Source organism: Aureococcus anophagefferens, assembly GCF_000186865.1.
Source record: "Aureococcus anophagefferens unplaced genomic scaffold AURANscaffold_13, whole genome shotgun sequence".
Taxonomy (NCBI): Eukaryota; class Pelagophyceae; order Pelagomonadales; family Pelagomonadaceae; genus Aureococcus; species Aureococcus anophagefferens.
Window position 1 is genome coordinate 638,096 of NW_008705573.1, and position 17,920 is coordinate 656,015.

Genomic DNA, 17,920 nt, shown 5'->3' on the forward strand with positions numbered 1-17,920 from the left:
GAGGGGGCGGCGCCTCGTCCCGAGGGCGCCGAGGGCGCCGAGGGCGCCACCGACCCCCCTCAAGGTAAGGCTCGATTGGAGATCTTCATCTTACCGTCAAGATGCCCTCAGTCAAAGCCGGGCGGGACCGATCTCGAGCCGTTCGCGCGCGCCTGGACGCGCCGCCATGAGCTCCGATTCCTCGGATGACGAGCCCATCGCGAACTCGTTGCCGGCCAGGAGGAAGCTGCTCGCGTCGCGCGACCGCGTCGTCGCCTTCGCCGACGGCGCGGACGACGCGCTCGCCGACGCCGTCGCCGCCGCCGCCGCGACCGGGGAGCTCTGCGTCTTGCTCAACGTCGACCTGCAGCGCCTGCGCCCGCGGCTCGCGGCGCGCGGCGCGAAGCCGCCGGCGGTGATCGACGGCGCGACGGCCGCCAAGGCGCGCGGCGCGCTCTACCGCGGCGTCGTCGCCGCCTCGTCCTGGGCGCTCTGCGCCGACGCGTTGTCCAACACCCTCGACGTCGCGCGCGTGAAACGCGTCGTCGTCGGAGAGTGCGAACACGTGGACGCCGCGGGCGGCTTCTTCCTCCGGCTCTTCGCGGAGCGGCGCGCGCCAGCCGCGCGCCTCGACGCCTTCGCGGGCTGCCCCGTCGCGCTGGCCCGCGAGCCCGGAGCCGTCGCCGCCCACCTGTGCGCGCGCGCGGCCGCGCGCGCCGCCGCGCCGCGCCGCGCAAAGGTGTTCGTCGCGCGCGTCGCGCCTTCCGCCGGCCAGCGCGCGTGCGAGGCCGCGCTGGAGGAAGCGGCGGCCATCTGCGCGCGGGACGTCGCGCGGACCTGCGCGCACCTCGCCGGGGACCGCCCCTGGCCCGCGGGCGAGTGGGGCGAGTTCTTCCTCGGCGACGTCTCGCACGCGCTGAGCAGGGCAGGACAAGAGAGCGAAATTCCCAACTTCAAAGGCTCAAATCTCGGCCGTTTTCCACTCGTTTCGGCTGATTTTTGGACGAGCGATCATCTCTCGGAACGGTCTCGAAGCGTGGATGCTTTTGTCGGAACGCGCGCGCGCGGAACACTCACGTTGAAGCGACGTTGAATCACCCTTGTCCTGCCCAGGCGCTGCGCGACTCGCGCTCCGCGTTCCGCCACTCGGCGGCGGAGCGGCACCTGCGGACGCTCCGCGGCATGCGGCGGCTGGGCGCGACCCTGACGACGGACAGCGCCTTCGCGTTCCTGCGGGCCGTGGAGGAGGTGAAGCGCCAGGGCTTGCAGTCCGAGGATCCGCCGCCGTGGCTCGGCTCCGACGCCTTCGAGGCGCTGACGGCGAACGCGCGGAGGCGCTGCGCCGACGGCGAGCGGCCGCCCAAGTGGGGCGCGCTGGCGGCCCTGCTCGCGCGCTTCTCGTCGCGCGCGTCCGTCGCGATCCTATGCGCCGACGACGAGTCGCGGCGCGCCGTCGCGACCGTTCTTACGAAAGGCGCGGACGCCGCGCTCGCGTCCCTGAAGCGGCAGCACGCCGTCGCGTCGGCGGCGTCGCTGCCCAAGGACCCCGCCCGGGATCGCCCACCAGGCGGCGCTCCGCGCGGAGCTCGAGAACGCGCTCGCGGCGCCCGACGACGACCTGGTCGTCGCGCTCGAGCGGAGCCGCGAGTCCGTCGAGAGCGACGCGCTCAAGGCCGCCATCGACGCGTCCTTGGAGGCGGCGTCGAAGCGGCGGTCGTCCGTGGACTGCGAGGACGTCGCGCGGGCCGTGGCGCTGTCGAAGCGGCGGTCGAGCGTCCGGGACCCGGCCCTCGCGGCCGCGCTCGCGGCGTCGCTCGAGGACGGCGACGACGGCGGCCTCCAGCGCGCGCTCGCGCTCTCGGCGGCCGAGGCCGGGGGCGGCGGCGCGGCGGAGGTCGGAGGCGGCGCGGCGGCGGAGGTGGGAGGTGGCGCGGCGGCCGGGGCCTGGGGCGGCGGCGCGGCGGCGGAGGTCGTCGACCTCTTGACGCCGCCGAGCCCGCGGCCGCAGGTCGTCGACCTGAGGTCGCCGGAGGACCTCCCGGAGGACCTCCGGTCGCCCGACGAGTCGGCCCGCCGGTCGCCCGGCGCGCGGCCCGCGCGGCGGCCGCGGCGCGTCGCCGTCTTCGCGCGGCGCGACCTCCCGGCGCTCGAGGGCTTCCGGCCGGCGCTCGTCGTCGTCTACGACGGCGCGCGCGACCTCTGGGCCGCGGCGCGCGCGCTCCGGGCCGCGCGGCCCGCGACAACGCTCGCGCGCGTGCTCTTCGCCGAGGGCTCGCTCGAGGCGCGCGCGCGCCGCGAGACGCGCGCGCGCGAGGCCGCGGCGTTCCGCGCGCTCGCGGCGCCCCGCGCGCCGCCGCCGCGGCCCGCGCCGCCGCCGGCGGGCGCGCCGTGCGTCGCCGTCGACGCGCGCGAGCTCCGGAGCGGCCTGCCCCGCGCGCTCCACGAGCGGGGCGTCGCCGTGTCCGTGGAGACGCTGGCCGTCGGCGACTACGTGCTGTCGCGGCGCCACGCCGTCGAGCGGAAGAACGTCGACACGGGCGACCTGGACTCGAGCCTCGAGTCGGGCCGGCTCTGGACGCAGCTCCGGTCGCTGGAGCACCACTACGCGAACCCGCTTTTACTGCTCGAGTTCGAGCGGAAGACGCGGCCGTTGAGCCTGCGGCCCCTGCCGGACTCGCTGCACGCGCGGCACCCGGTCGCGAAGCTCGCAAAATGCGTCCTCGAGTATCCGAACGCGCGGCTTCTCTGGTCGCCGTCGGCGGCGGACACGCCGGCGCTCTTCGCGGCGCTCGCGGGCGGCGGCGACGTCGACGTCGCGGGCGCCAGGGCGCTGAAGGACGAGCAGGACTTCCACCGGCGCGCGCTCGCGAAGCTGCCGGGCGTCGCCAAGGCGCCGGCCGCGAAGCGCGCGTTCCTCCTCGAGAGCGACCTGTGCCTCGCGGACCTCGCGACCCTGACGCGGGACGAGCTCGGCGCGCTCCTCGGCCCCGAGGCGGCCGAAGAGCTGGCGGCGTTCCTGGACCGGGACCTCCGCGGCGGCCTCCGGGAGCACGAGGCGAACGTCGTCGACGGCGAGAGGCCGCCGAAGCGGCCGCGGAAGCGGCGCTAGGATTAGGTCAGATGGAGAGGTGGGGGTTGTCCGGCGGGTTGAAGGAGAGCTTGAAGTCGTCGGCGTCGTCGTCGGGCGTGACGTTCTCGATGGCCTTGACCTCGGCGATGTAGTGCATGAGCATGTTCTCGACGCCGTTGCGGAGCGTCACGGACGAGGACGGGCAGCCGACGCAGGACCCGGCGAGCTCGACCTTGACGACGCCCGTGGCCTCGTCGAAGCCGCGGAAGAAGATGTCGCCGCCGTCCTCCTGCACCGCCGGCCGGATGCGCGCCTCGACCAACTCCTTGATCATCGCGACGACCTCGCTGTCGTCGTCCGTGATGAGCGTGTCGCTCGCCGCGGGCAGCGCGTCCTCGACGGCCGGCAGGCCCTCGGCGTAAAAGTCCATGATGTGGCCGAAGACGTGGGGTTTTATGGTCGCCCAGGCGCCGTCCTCGTTCTTGGAAACGGTCACGAAGTCGCGCGCGAGGAAGATGCCCGTGACCCCGTCGATGGCGAAGAGCTTCTTGGCCAGGGGCGACCGCAGGTACTCCGTGTCGCCCCGGTGGAAGTGGAAGCCGCTCTTGTCCTGGTGCTCCTCGCCGAGCACCGCCTGGCTCGGCACGAACTTCAGGCTAAAGGGGTTCGGCGTCTTCTCGACCTGGATGAAGACGCCACGGCGGCTTAGTGATCGCCGGAACGGCCGCGACAGGGCGGCGAACATCGTGTTGTTGGTGGCGCGTGCAGGCCGGCGTCGGAGAAGGTGCTCAGCGCAAGACGGAGCAGGAGCCTGAAGCTTCATGAGACGGCGCCGCGTCAACGTCGTGAAAGAGTCGATAGTGCCGCTGCGGCGACGCGATGCGCGCGTGACGAGGGGACATCTCCAGCCCTACCACAGCGCATCTCTGCGATGCGCGCGTGACCGAGGGGACATCTCCAGCCCTACCACAGCGCATCTCCAGCCCTAGAAAAAACATGGTCAAAAAGCAGAAGCAGAAGAACACCTACGAGTACCTCCCGACGCCGTCCGTCGTCGCGCCGCGCCACTACGAACCCGGCGAGGTCGTGCGCCTCTGCCGCGCCTCCGACGGGCGGCGGTCGTCCTACGCGACGGTGCGCGCCTACGACGCGGCGCGGGACGTGCTCGAGCTGCGCTTCGGCACGGGCGAGTGCGGCGAGGTCGCCGGCCGCTGGCGCGCGGTCACGCGCGGCGCGGCCGGGATGCGGCTACCCACGGACGCGTGGGCGGGCGTCGCGAGCTACCTCGGCGCGAAGCGCGTCCTGCGCTTCGCCCGCGTGTCCCGCGCGCTCCACGCCGCCGCGGGCCTCGACGGCGGCGCGCCCGCGAGCCGCGAGGCCTGGCGGCTCAGGGTGCTCGCGCGGTGGCGCTACGGCGCCGAGGTCGTTCTAGACGACGGCGACTGGCGCGCGTGCTACGAGCGGCGGCTCCGAGCCGAGCGGGCCCTGCGGAAAAGGACAGTGTGCGACAAGGTGCTGCGCAACGCGCGGAACTTCGCGCCGCGGCTCTGCGCGAACCCGGCCTGCTGCCACGTTCTATCGACGCGCGGCGCCGCGCTCGCGCACCACGCCGTGCACCCCTTCTCCTGGACGCACCTCACGGACGACGACGACCGCTGGCTCCAGGCGACGCAGCAGAAGCTCGAGCACCGGCGCCACACGGACGACGCCGCGCCCGCGCTCTGGCGCGCGTGCAAGGCGCTCCGCCGCGTCCGGCGCCAGCGAAGAGGGCAGGGGTTAGGGATGGCGTAAGGACACTTCGGAGGTGCGCATTTCGATGTGCTTGTACACGTTAGGGGGGCGGGTGGCGACGGCGTCTTCGCGCGGGCCGGACGATGAAGCTTGCTATGCATCGAAACAAGCGATCGAAACTCGCAATCATCTCACATCGAAACGCGGCATCGCTCGCGGGCACCTTCACCCCTCGTCGTCTTGGTCCCGCCGCCCCCGAAGCCGCGCACCTCGAACGTCCCGCCCTCGAAGCTCACGAACCGAGCGCCCATCGTCTCCGTCTTCTTGCGAGGCTCGCCTCCGACTTGTCCACGTCGTCCCCATGGAGTGGGAGCGCGCGGCCTCGTACGAGCGCTTCAACCTCAGCATCGACGAATCAGAAGGCGAGGAAGAAACAAAGTTAGAGTGGTCAAGCGGCCGAGGACGCTTCATGATCAACAACACCGTCGGCTACGGCGCCGTCCCGCTCGAAAAGCCCGCGGCGCCGGCCCGGTGCCGCCCCTTCGTCGTCGTGCTCGTCGTCGCCGCGCTCTCCGCGGGGCTCGCGGGCGCGGGCTTCCGGCGGCACCAACACCGACGGGACGTCGCGACGCTCACGCCCGTCCGCGCCGCGGAGGCGCCCGCGCTCGCCGAAACATCGGCGGACGGACCGGTCCCCCCGGCGCCGGTCCCCCCGGTCCCCCCGGCGCCGGTCCCCCCGGTCCCGCCGGCGCCGGTCCCCCCGGTCCCCCCGGAGGACCCCCCGGCGCCGCTCCCCCCGGTCCCCCCGGAGCTCCCCCCGGCGCCGACGGCCGCGCCGACGCTCGAGCCGACGCACCGGCCGACGCATTCGGTCGACTGGCACTGGACGCACGACGGCGTCGGCCAGACCGTCGCCTGGCTGTCGGTGCTCCTGCTGCTCGTCGGCGCGCTCGTCGGGCTCCACTGCTTCAGCGGGATCCTCTTTTTCGCGTCGGACGCGCGGGACCTCGACGACGAGAAGGTGCCGCTCGTGGGCGGACGGAGGATCGCGCCCGCGGACGGCTACCGCTACGAGGGCGGGCCGACCTACGACGACGACGACGACCCGGCGGTCGTCTACGAGGACCTCGGCGGCGGCTCCGACGAGGAGGAGCTGCCCATCCCCACCGCGCGCGCGTTCGTGCTCTAAGCGCCGGTCTCCTACCTCTTAGCCCCCGGCGAGAGGCGGAAGGTCGCGACGACGGGCCGGTGGTCCGAGTGCGTCGCGGCGTCGACGGCGTCGTAGGACGCGAGCATCAGCTCCGGCCGCCGGCCCCGCGTCGCCGCGGGCGCGCGCGGCGTGTACAACACGCGGTCCGTCCAGCTCGGCACGCGCATCTTCTTCGACGAGTCGTAGCGGTTTGAGCGCTTGTCGAACTTGAAGGTCGGAGCGAAGGCGACGGGCCCCTCGAGGAAGCCGCCGAAGGCCCGGCCCGCCGCGCGCTCCCTCCGGAGCTGGTCGTGCTCGAGGAGCGCGTCGAGGCCGCCGACGAGCGCGCCGCGCTCCGCCTCCTCGCGCGGCAGGTCCAGGCGGTAGTTCAGGTCGCCGGAGAAGACGACGAGGTCCGCCGCGTCGACGAGCGGCGACCGGCCGGAGGGCTCGGGAGACTCCAATCCGCCGCCGCCGCCGCCCCAGGCCTCGGGCAGCTGCGCGGCGAGCTCGCGGCAGATGCGCCAGTAGTCGGCGTTGCGGTCGTCGACCTTGTGCGCGTGGGCCGCGAGGTGCGCGGCGACGAGCACGAGTTTTACCGGTAATTTCTTCTTCTTCTCGTCGGCGTCGCGCAACCCTAGTTCCAAGAACGCGGCCGCGCAGCCCTTGTTGCGCACGATGTTGCCGATGCCGCAGGCGACGTCGCCGACGGCGCAACTTCGAACGGCCAACGGCGCGCGCCGGTTCACGAAGACGGCGAGGCGCACGGGGCCCGCGGCGTGGTCCGCGACGCGGTCGAACTGCCTGTCGGGGAACGCCTTGCGCAGCGCGCGCGTCCAGGCCGCGGAGCGGTGGCCCTCGCTGCGCCGCGGCTTGAGGTCCTCGAGCTCCTGCACGCCGACGCAGACGACGCTGTGGTGGCGCAGGTCCTGGAGGAACTTGCAGTCCTTCGCCGACGGGCTCAACGCCGCCATGTTCCAGGTCACGCAGGCCACGGTGACGAGGTCGTCGTCGCGCGCGACGACGGCCGTCGCATTCGTGGCGTTTGGTGGGGGTGGTGTGGCGTCTGTCGCGTTCGCCGCCGCCGCAAGTGCGAGCAGCAGCGGCGCCCAAAGACGCACCATGCTCAACCTGGCGAGCTTTGGCAGTGGCAAGAGCATGGGGCAGTGTTTTGCGGCCTCTCTCTAGCGCCCATCAGACGCGCTAGCCCGCCTGCGCGCCTCCTAGAAGACCGCCATGGCGGCCCACGTCGCGAATATAAACGACAGCGAGACCCACTCCGACGAGGACGAGAGCGACGGCGGCCTCGACGACCTGCTGGGCATCGGCAGCCTCGACTGCGCCTCGGAGAGCGAGGAGGACGAGGCGCCGCTCTTCGCGCGGCGCGACGCGGACCTCGGCGCGCTGCTCGACGCCGATCGCTACTTCGCGGTCGTCGACGGCGCCGTCGACGCCGTCCGCGCTCGCGTCCGCGCTGGAGGACCTGGAGGCCGTCGACTTCGCGCAGCACCGCTTCGTCTTCGAGCGAAAGAAGTACGACAAGCCGGGCATCTTCGAGGCCGACCTCACCGGCGACTGCGCCGCCGCGCCGCCGCGGCTCGTCCGGCTGCTCAAGCGCTTCGGCGCGGAGGTCGCGGACGCGCTGCCCGTGCCGTGCGCGCGCGCCGCGGCGATCAAGGTGCAGCGCAACGACGGCGGCGCGTTCCCGGCGCACTACGACAACGCGGGCCCCCCGAGCAAGCGCGCCGTCACCGCCGTGCTCTACTTCGGGGCCGAGGCGGGCGGCGACCTCGTGCTCGGCGGGGCAGGAAAAGAGTGCGAAATTCCCAACTTCAAAGGCTCCTATCTCGCCCGTTTTCCACTCATTTTGGCTGATTTTTGGACGAGCGATCATCTCTCGGAACGGTCTCGAGGCGTGGATGCTTTTTCCGGAACGCGCGCGCGCGAAACACTCACGTTGAAGCGAACTTGAATCACCCTTTTCCTGCCCAGGTGCTCGCGCCCTTCCTCCGGCGCGGCGTCGCCGTATCGCCGCGGCGGAACCGCCTCGCGCTCTTCCGCTCGGACCGCGTGCTCCACTGGGTGACGCCCTGGACGGGGAAGCGGCCGCGCTACTGCGTCTCGTTCTGGTTCGACGGCGCCGTCAACGCGCCGGAGGACACGCTCCTCACGAAGGACGCGCTCCGGTTTCCCGACTGGGACGCGTGCGCGGCGTTTTTCACGAGATCGCCGCTCCAGCGGGCCGTGTCGCGGGCGGTCTACGAGGACGACTACGCGGAGAGCCTCGCCGCCTGCGTGCGCGACGCCGAGGCCTACGCCGCGATGGCCGCGGGCCACGAGCGGGCCGTCGCGGGCCTCGAGGGCCAGCTCCTGCCGCTCATCACCGAGCTCCGGCGGCGCAAGGCGCTCCTGGAGCCGCCGGAGGTGCTCGCCTAAAGCCTGTGTTTCCCGGCGAGCGGTGCTCGGGAGCAGCGCTCGGAAGTACCACCTCTTAGCCGCCCGCGTCCTCGGGGCGGTGGAGCGGGTCCTCGGGGTTCCGCTGGCGCTCGAGGCGCGCGCCCGCGGGGAGGTAGAGCGGGTCCTCGGGCTGCGCGAGGACGACGTCCGGCCGCGGCGCCGCGGCCGTCGCGCGGTAGATGACCTTGTTCTTGCCGACGCAGCGGAGGAAGCCCATGCCGACGCCCGCGTCCTTTCGGAGGAGGTAGTCGCAGAAGTCCGCGTGGCTCGCGACGTCCGCCTTCCGGAGCGCCGGGAAGAGGTCGCGGAAGACGCAGCACGGGACCACGGCGAAGGGCTTGCCGTACTTGAGCCCCGCGTCGACGATGGCCTCCGACGCCTCGTCCGCGTGCAACCCGACGATCGCCGAACAGGCCGCGAGGAGCGCGCGACCCTCGGGCGACGCCTCGAAAACACTGTCCAGCAGGCCCCGGACGTGGCCCGGCTCGCGCGCCGCCGCGCCGTTCGACCCCGCGGCGCGCTTCCGGAGGAGCTTGCGCCGGCGCCGGCAGAGCGGCTTCCGGAACCGGGGGTCCAGCGTGACGCAGTCGATGCCGTGGACGCACTGGAGCTCCCAGGCCAGCGCGCCCTTGCCGCCCGCGACGTCGAGGATCGGACCCTGCTCCAGCGTCGCGCGGCCGAAGGTGTCCAGGAGCCACGTCGCGAACTCCGAGTGGCGCGCGGCGTGCGCGCGCTTCTCGGCGTCGTCGAAATTCGCGTTCTTGTGGCTCCGCGACGCGCCCTCGGCCCGCTCGGCCCAGGGGTCGCGCGCGTCGCCCTCGCGCTTCAGCTCCGCGAGCCGCCGGAGCTTGGCGCCCTCGGACCAGCGCCTTTCGCCGTCCGTCGCGAACGCGTGGCGGTAGGGGCACCGGGGATTCTTGCACGCGCCCCGGGCCCAGAGCTTGCAGAGCACGTCGCGCGGGTCCCGCGGGACGACGAGCTTCGTGTCCTCGTCGCGGCCCATCTCGCGCACCGTCGCCACGGCCTCGCAGCGCAGGGCCCGGAGGCCGCGCTTCGACGGGTTCGGCTCGTCGCGCGCGGCGACGCGGACGACGGCGGCGCGCTCCGCGCCGGCGAAGGTGTTCGCGTCGCAGCTCAGCTGCCACTCCTCGGCCGAGCCGTCGCGCCGCACGTCCATGAAGACGAAGCGCTTGCCGAGGCGCCGCCAGCGCACGACCGTCGCCTCGAAGCGCTCCAGCGGCGCGGGCGCATCGGCGGACGACGACGCCGTCGCGCTCGCATCGATCGCGGCCATGTGGGACGACGACGCCGTCGCGCTCGCATCGATCGCTGCCATGCGGTCATCCAGCGGCGGCGGCGCGTCGTTCTCTTTGGCCGACGAGGACATGCTGCCGATGGCAGCCACGATTGCCATCGCAATCGCTGCCTCAAGCAACCAGTGTTGAAGGATTCATGCCGATTGGTTTCACGATCCAAGAGCTGGGCTGCCTCTCGACCGCGGCCGACGCGCGGGGCGGGGCGATCCGGCCCTTTTCCATGCCGCGGAGCTCGGCCCGTCGCACCTCGAAGAAGTCGCCCGTCTCATCGAACCTCCTCTCGGGCACCTACACGACCCTGAGTTCGTTGAAAGCGAAGCACCGGCGCTTCAAGGGCGGCGGCGCCGACGAGGAGTCCAAGGAGGCGCCGCCGGAGAACATGCGCATGTCGCCGAGCCACTGGGACCGCGGCGCCGACGACCCGCCGCCCGTGCCGACCTTCACCGCGCGGCGCCGGCCGTCGCAGAACTCGAGCGTTTTGGAAGCCGCGTTCGGGTCCTGGCTCTGCTGCGCCGAGGAGGAGCCCATGACCCTGCCGGACATCCCCCAGGGCCCCCTCTGGGGGCCGCTCGTGCGCCACATGCCCTGCCGCGACGACGCGGACGTCCACGCGCGTCGCCCCGCGTCGAAAAGTTCCGCGGTCCTTCGAAGCGCGATTAGCAATGTCCCCCGCGCGCAGGTCTTCCTGCAGCTCCTCGACGGCCTCGTGGGCCGGGGCAACGTCGCCAACGACGTCTGCGAGTCCGGCAACTCGATCCTCCACTACTGCGCGCAGCGCAGCGACCCGAAGCTCCTACTGGCGCTCTCGGACCTACCGAACACGAATTTGGACCACGAGCGGTACGTCGACCTGCTGCGCAAGAAGAACTTCGGCGGCCAGCGGCCCCTGGACCTCGCGCTCATGGTCGACGCGGCGGACTGCGTCGCGATCATCCAGACGAAGCACCGCCTCATGGGCTTCAACCCGGACGCCGCGAACGGGCCCGCGGCCGCGGCCGCGCCGCCGGCGTCGCGACGAGCGTGAGCGCGTGGGCCCCCGGGTCTTGTAAGCGCGGGGGAATTTCCGTGGGTCTGGTTCGTCGCGGCCGCGCGGCGCGTGGGACGCGTCGGAGGCGTCCATGATGACGTGCATCGACTCGAGCAAAAAGTGAGCGAGTCTCGGAGCGCAACAGGTGGCGCACTCCTCGACGCGTCGCGGCGCTCACGCCCCCCCTCGAAACCTGGCCAAGCCCGAGAAGAAGATGTCGGGCCCGCTCCTGAACCTCGGCGAGGTGCACTCGACCTGGTCGAAGCACGTCAAGCGCTCGCTCTTCCGGCGCAAGAAGGCGGAGGTCCAGGTCAAGGACGACGGGATCTCCTCGGACGTGCCCGCGCTCTACGTCGCCATGAAGGGCGCGAAGGCGGAAGCCGCGTGGGCGAAGACCGTCGAATACCGGGAGAAGAACGCCGTCGACGCCGTCGCGCGCGAGCCGCAGACGTCGTGCGCGGCCGTCAAGAAACTCTACCCGCACTTCCTCCACGGCCGGTCCCCCCAGGGCGACGTCGTCGTCTTCGAGCTCCTGGGCAAGCTCGACACGTCCGTGCTCCGCGCCGGGACCGTCGACCGCAACAAAATCGTCCGCCACTTCGCCTTCGTGCACGAGCACATCTCCGCGGCCTTCGACGGCGAGGAGACGCGCGTCGCGACGGTGCTCGACGCCGGCGGCCTCTCGCGCAGCCACCTGAGCTCCCACTTTTACGCGCTGCTGTCGGCGGCCTCGGAGACGACGGACAATCTCGTGCCCTTCCGCACGCGGCGCGTCGTCGTCGTCAACGCGCCGGCCTTCTTCAAGGTCGTCTTCGCCGCCGTGCGCGCGGTGCTGCCCAAGGCCGTGCGCGACACGGTCGAATTCGTCGGCGAGGCGTCGAAGGCGGCGGTCCTCGCGGACCTCTGCGGGTCGGACCTGCCGCCGGAGTACGGCGGCGACGGGCCCGCGCTCGGGGACCACGTCTTCGAGAAGGACTTCGCCGCGTCCGTCGCGCACACGCTCCTGCCCCCCGCGGCGCCGGAGCCCGAGGCGGCGCGACCGGCGACGTAGCGCGCGCGCGAGTCGCCGGGAGGACCGCCGTCGTCGAGGCCCGCGACGGCGGCGTCGCGGCGACGCGCTCGTACTCGCGCTCGTCTGATAAGATGAGCGACCACAACTTACGAAACCTAGAGCACGACGATGGAGTTGACGAGGGCGCGGACCATCTGGGGGTTGCGGACGTCCGAGAGCTCGCCCGAGTAGACGTTGCGCAGCAGGGGCCGCCAGCAGGCGTCCTTGCGGTTCGGCCGGGGCGTGCAGCCGAGGTCGTAGTGGGCCCAGTCGCCCGCGGCGGCGCAGGCGCCGTCGCGGAGCGCGCAGACGTCCGCGCCGAGCTCCGGCAGGGGCGACACCTCGAGGTCGACGTGGACGGGCTGGAGCATCCAGCACGTCTTGCACTCGTCGCAGTCCGGGACTTTCGCGAGGTCGATGTAGAGCGACTGCGTCGGGTCGCCGTCGCCGCCGACGGCGACGCACGCGGGCGGGCCGCACGGCGCGCCCTCGACGGTGACCTTGAGCTCCGTCTTCCAGTTCGCCGTCGTGATGGGCCGCGGACCCGTCGTCGTCGGCTCGGAGATGAGCACGGCGCAGCGCGCCGCGCGCGAGAAGTCGACGTCGAGCTGGAGCGGGCCGGAGCCGGCGAAGCCCTCGAAGGCCCGCGTCTGGCCGCCGTGGCTGCAGGCCATCTCGTGGGAGAAGCACTCCAGGGACGTCTCGTCGCCGCAGGCCGCGGCGCGGTCCAGGTCGCCGCAGGACGCGTCGTGCTTGCCGCCCCCGACGGCGACGTTGGACCACCTGGGCAGCAAAAGGGTGCGAAATTCCCAACTTGAAAGGCTCCTATCTCGGTCGGTTTCCGCTCGTTTCGGCTGATTTTTGGACGAGCGATCATCTCTCGGAGCGCTCTCGAAGCGTGGGTGCTGATTTCGAAACGCGCGCGCGCGGAACACGCACGTTGAAGCGACGTTGAATCACCCTTTTGCTGCCCTGTGGACCACCGCGTCACCGCGGACGCGTTCGACACCAGATCGCCGACGTCGGGCGCCGCGTGCTTGGGCAGGGACGAGTAGGCGCACTTGGGCCGGCTCAGGTGCTTGTCGCAGAGCGGGCCCGTGCAGATCGCCGCGTGGGGCAGCGGCGACTTGACGTTGCGCGCCTTCGCGGACCGCGCGACGAGCGCCGCGACGTCCGCGGCGACGGTCCGCGACCGGAGCAACCTCAACAGCGTCGTGTTCGCGTACTGGAGGTAGTGGTAGGCGACCTGGTTCCCGACGAGCTCGTGGCCCAGGTGGGACAGGTACTTGCCCCGCTTGTCGTAGAGGCCGCCGCCGACGAACTGGGCCCAGGACTTGTGGCTCGCGTCGAAGCCGTCGTAGGCCGCGCGCGCGTGGAAGCCGTCCGGTTTGTCCGCGTCGATGGGGCAGACCTTGACGTCCTTGTCCTTGCACCTGTCCTTGGAACCGCCGTCGTGGAGCTTCGCCTGGCGGACCTTGCGGAGGTGGTCGTAGGCCGCGCCGAAGCTCGAGAAGAACCTGGGCAGGAAAAGAGAGATTCAATTTCGCTTCAACGTGAGTGTTCCGCGCGCGCGCGTTACGGAAAACACATCCACGCTTCGAGACCGTTCCGAGAGATGATCGCTCGTCCAAAAGCCAGCCGAAACGAGTGGAAAACGGCCGAGATAGGTGCCTTTGAAGTTGGGAATGTCGCTCTCTTTTCCCGCCCCGAGAAGAACGACGTGCTGTAGCGGCGGTACGCGTCGTAGAAGACGCCGCCCTTCTCCACGGCGTGGCGCAGGGAGCTCGCGTTGTCGCCGCCGTCGCTGTCCAGGCTCAGGAACTGGAGCGCCGGCCGCGTCCGCAACCCGAAGACGGTCCGGAGGAAGACCTCCGAAGCCGCGAGTTCGCGGAACGGCACGCGGCTCGCCTGCTTGTTGCGGTTGGTCCTATCCGAAATGTTCACGTTCCAGACGAGGTCCGACCGCTGGCCGGCGTCGAGCCAGCCCAGCGCCTCGGGCAGGCCCTCGCTCATGCCCTTGGGGCTCCACTCGCGGATGACGACGTCGACGTCGGGGCCCAACAGCGCTCCCAGGCAGAACGCGTCCGGGAAGCGGTTCCGCGACGCCGCCGCCGCGGATCTTACTTCAAAATCGACGCCCAGCGACGTGAAGAAGGGCTTCAGCCGCCGCTCGAGCACGCGGGGCCACGCGGCCGACGCCCACCGGCCCTCGCCGGACGTCACGCGGCCGCCCAGGACCGCGATGACGAAGCGCTTCGGCGCCGCGGGCCCCAGCAGCGCCGCGACGATGCGGTCGTGGAGCCCGAAGTCCGTCACGCCGCGGTTCATGCGCCGCGACAGGCGCAGCACGCTCGCGTCGCCGCCGTAGTACGCCGTCAGCGCGTCGAGCGCGGCCTGCGCCTCGCCCGCCGCGCGCTCCGCCGCGGCGCGCGACGCCTCGTCGAGGGCCGCCGCGTCCGCGCCCGCGGCGGCCGCCTCGGCGGGCGGCGGCGGCGCCTCGCCCTCCTCGAGCGGCTCCGCCGCGGGCGGCTCCGCCGCGGCGGGCGCCGCCGGCGGCGCCGCGGCGGCGGACGGGGGCTTCGCGTCGGCGTCCGGGTGCTGGCGGTGCCGCACCCAGTCCGCGACGCGGTTCCCGTGGTGGCTCGGGAGCGCCGGCCGCGCGAGCGCGGCGACGACGAGCCACGCCCAGCGCCAAGGCGCCGCCATCGACGTGGGCTGCCTGCCCTTGACGCTGAAAAAAAATCGATGAGATGCCACACACAAGGGGATCTGTATCTAGACTGGGGTGGGTGCTTCACGGGACTGGGCCACGGGAGCTGTGTCCGTCGTTTCTTTCGAAGCAGCCCATTTTGGGACGGCCGTCCATGGGGCTCCCCGGGGCCGGCGCCTGGCGCGGCGCGTCGCCCCCGGTCCCTGGACGAACCTGGCGAAGCCGCTTCGCTGCGGGCGTCGATGCGGCGACGCACGGGCTGCGTCCGTCTCCTCGAAATCGGTTCTGGCGGTCCACGGTCGCGGCAGGTGCGGGCCTCGTTCCGCTTTTCGCCGTCCGCCCATCCCAACCCCTTCCCCCGGGGCCTCCGCGAAAAAACGGAACGAGGCGACCTATTGCTGGCGCAGCAGACGTTCGGGCTCCGGACCGCGGCGCGGCGCCGGTTCTTGAGAGGAGGCCAGATCAACGACTTCTGACTCTGTGGTCAGACCCGCGCAACCGGAGGCGCGTGGGGTGTCTATGAACGATCTCCGACGCTGAGCTGCGCCCGGGAGCGCCAGAAACGGGTCTGGAGGGGGCCGAACTACCCATTTTACCCCTCAAAACGACTCGTTCTCAGCTCCACGCAATCGGTTTCGCGTCGCGTCTCTTCCGACGGACAGACCTCGTTCGTCCCCCCGAGAGTCGCCTTGGGGGCCATGCACGCTAGGGTCGTCGTGCGGCGCTATGGGGCTGCAAGTGGTGATTTCACGCCCATCGCAGCCCATGAGACGCCCACGGCGCTTTCGTCCGTAGCCACGAAATCTGGAGTAACTTTGGTTTATTGAGCGTCGAACCGGACAGAGCTCGCGCGGCCGTTAATTGTTTAGTTGCATCCCCAGGCTTAACAGCGTTCCCCTTGCCACACAGCAACAACATCAACCACTCGCGCAACGGAAACCTTGTCGAAGGCGAGTTACGTGAGTTCGGGCGGTTTGGAGTCGTGCGGGCAGCATGCGGGGCGGCAAGATCAGAGCTCCCCCCCGCGGCGGCGCGGGCGGCGAGACGGAGCGGCTCGCGGCCGAGGCCCAGCAGATGAGCGACAAGCTCAACGCCCTGCGGGCGCAGATGAGCCGCGAGAAGCAGAAGCGCGAGGCCGCGGAGACGACGCGGGGCGTCGGCGGCGCGCGCTGGGGCAGCTCCGGCGGCGACCGCGGCGGCATCCGCGCCTACGGCCGCGAGGCGCGGGAGAAGGCGGGCGCGACGAACCGGGCGCCCCGGGCCGCGCGGCCCGCGCGGAGCCCCGCGGCCGGCGACCGCGCCGCGGCGGCCGCCGCGGCGCCGCCCAGGGTCTTCGGTGCCTCCAAGGGCTACTGGTCCCGGCCCGTCGCCGAGTGGAGCGTCGCCGACGCGGCGGACTGGCTCGAGACGACGGCGAAGCTGCCCCAGTACGCGGCCGTCTTCGCCGCGAACGACAGGGCAGCAAAAGGGTGCGAAATTCCCAACTTCAAAGGCTCATATCTCGGCCGTTTTCCACTCGTTTCGGCTGATTCTTGGACGAGCGATCATCTCTCGGAATGGTCTCGAAGCGTAGATGCTTTTTCCGGAACGCGCGCGCGCGGAACACTCACGTTGAAGAGACGTTGAATCACCCTTTTGCTGCCCAGGCGAACGAGATCGGCGGCGCGGAGCTCCTCGACCTCGGCCTCGACGACCTCGACTACCTCGAGATCAAGGCCCTGGCCCACCGCAAGAAGCTGTTGAAGGGGGTCGCGGAGCTCAACGTGGCGAACAGGAACGGCCAGGTGCTCCGCGCGCTCAGCCGCGGCGACGACGGCCCGCCGACGGGCCTGGACGGCACGAGCCCGCTCAAGCCCGCGAGCGTGCCCGCCGACGGCCGGGGCCCGTCGCCGCGCAAGGCCCGCGTCGGCGGCGCCCTCGGCGCGCCGGCGCCCAAGGACCCCTTCGCCCCGGGCGACGCCTACGAGGCGCTGCCCCCGAGCCCGCCGCGGTCGCGGCGCGTCGCCGCGGAGGTCGCGCCCGCGAAGCAGCCCCTCCACTGGTCCGCCGCCGCGCCCCTCGCCGAGACCCAGGTCAGCGGCGGCGCCCTGGACGTCAACGGCGGCGACCGCGCGCCCCGGGGCCTCCTCGACGGCGCCGGCGCCGCCGGCGGCTGGAGCAACCCCGCGGACCTCGACGTCGGCGGCGGCTCGTCCCTGCTCCTCGACGAGCAGGCGGAGCAGGAGGCCTTCAAGCGCGCCGTCGAGGAGTGGCGCAGCGGCGGCAAGGAGAACGTCGCCGCGGAGAGCCCCACGAAGCCGGCCTTCGCGCCGGAGCAGTCGCTGCTCAACGGCACGTTCGACGAGGCCGCGGAGCAGCGGTCCTTCAAGGAGGCCGTCATGTCCTGGCGCACGGGCGGCGACTCGCCGCCGAAGCAGGCGCCTCCCGTGGCGCGCGTCGCGTCCGGCGACGGCTCGCCGTCGAAGCTCGGCAAGTCCGCGCGCGAGGTCGCCGAGGACCTCGAGCGGCGCCTCGACGCGCTCCACGCGGCCCAGGCCCGCGACCTCCAGGACCGCAAGGACGCCGCCGCGAAGAAACTCGCGGCGGCGACGCTCGAGGCCGACGAGCCCGCGCCCGCGCCGGACGTCGCGGAGGAGTCCGACGACGACCTCGCGCTCGACCCGGCGGACGCGAGCGACTACGAGGAGGACGACGACGACGAGCCCGTGCTCCACCAGTCGGCCCACGTGTCCCTCGTCGCGTCCCAGCTCGGCGGCTCCGCGGACGCGGAGGACCTCGGCTACGTCGTCGAGGAGGAGGACGACTAGCGCCCGCGCCGCCTCCCCCGCCCCTCTCCTCCCCCAGCTTACTCACGGCGGTATCTCGTCGAGGAAGCCGAGCCGCCGCGCGTCGTCGAGCCGGGCCTCGAGGCGCGCGAGATAGCTCCGCGACACGACGACGTTGTCCGTCTGCTTGTAGCGCATGAAGAGCACGAACGTGACCTCGGACGTCCACGCGGCGGACGCGGGCACGCTGAGGATGAGCGAGATGCCCGTCCAGAGCCAGTCCTGCGACGCGCGGGGCCGTCGCGCGGCGGCGCGGGGCGCCGGGGACGCGGCGGGGCCGCGCCAGCTTGCTCTGGTCGCCGACGAGCAGGCCGCAGGACGTCGAGTTCGTGACGGCGAACAGGATGCAATCGATGGGCGACCGGAGGTCCGCGGCGTAGCGGGCCGTCGCGACGCCGACGCAGAGCATCGCCGCGTAGACGATACTGAGCAGCTTGAGCATCTTGAACTTGTCCCGCGGCCTCGCGTCCTTGGGCGCCTCGGCCGGGGCCATCGCGCGGACCGAGATGATGCGGTTGAGGAGGCCGAGGCCGCCGACGACGACCGCGTTGCCCGCGAGGCAGTA

The 17,920-nt window shown here is 72.1% G+C and overlaps 4 protein-coding genes across 4 annotated transcripts; 1 reads left to right on the forward strand and 3 right to left on the reverse strand.

Annotated features, from left to right (window-relative positions):
- Window positions 1-3,077: 3,077 nt before the first annotated feature.
- On the reverse strand, window positions 3,078-3,864 carry AURANDRAFT_54041 (hypothetical protein; the record flags this gene model as incomplete). The annotated part of the gene is made up of 1 exon (XM_009040084.1): window positions 3,078-3,864. The coding sequence occupies one exon, from the start codon at window positions 3,792-3,794 to the stop codon at window positions 3,096-3,098; it is 699 nt and encodes a 232-aa protein (XP_009038332.1).
- Window positions 3,865-5,980: 2,116 nt separating this feature from the next.
- AURANDRAFT_28452 (hypothetical protein) lies at window positions 5,981-6,361 on the reverse strand (the record flags this gene model as incomplete). Its single annotated transcript, XM_009040083.1, has 1 exon — window positions 5,981-6,361. A coding segment is annotated over one exon (381 nt), but the record flags the coding sequence as incomplete, so codon positions are not given.
- A 2,099-nt stretch (window positions 6,362-8,460) lies between these two features.
- AURANDRAFT_65167 (hypothetical protein) lies at window positions 8,461-14,526 on the reverse strand (the record flags this gene model as incomplete). The annotated part of the gene is made up of 4 exons (XM_009040082.1): window positions 8,461-9,648; window positions 11,946-12,603; window positions 12,804-13,337; window positions 13,541-14,526. 4 exons carry the CDS (start codon window positions 14,524-14,526, stop codon window positions 8,461-8,463), a joined length of 3,366 nt encoding a protein of 1,121 aa, XP_009038330.1.
- A 997-nt stretch (window positions 14,527-15,523) lies between these two features.
- On the forward strand, window positions 15,524-17,337 carry AURANDRAFT_65168 (hypothetical protein; the record flags this gene model as incomplete). The annotated part of the gene is made up of 2 exons (XM_009039957.1): window positions 15,524-16,048; window positions 16,177-17,337. 2 exons carry the CDS (start codon window positions 15,524-15,526, stop codon window positions 17,335-17,337), a joined length of 1,686 nt encoding a protein of 561 aa, XP_009038205.1.
- Window positions 17,338-17,920: the final 583 nt, after the last annotated feature.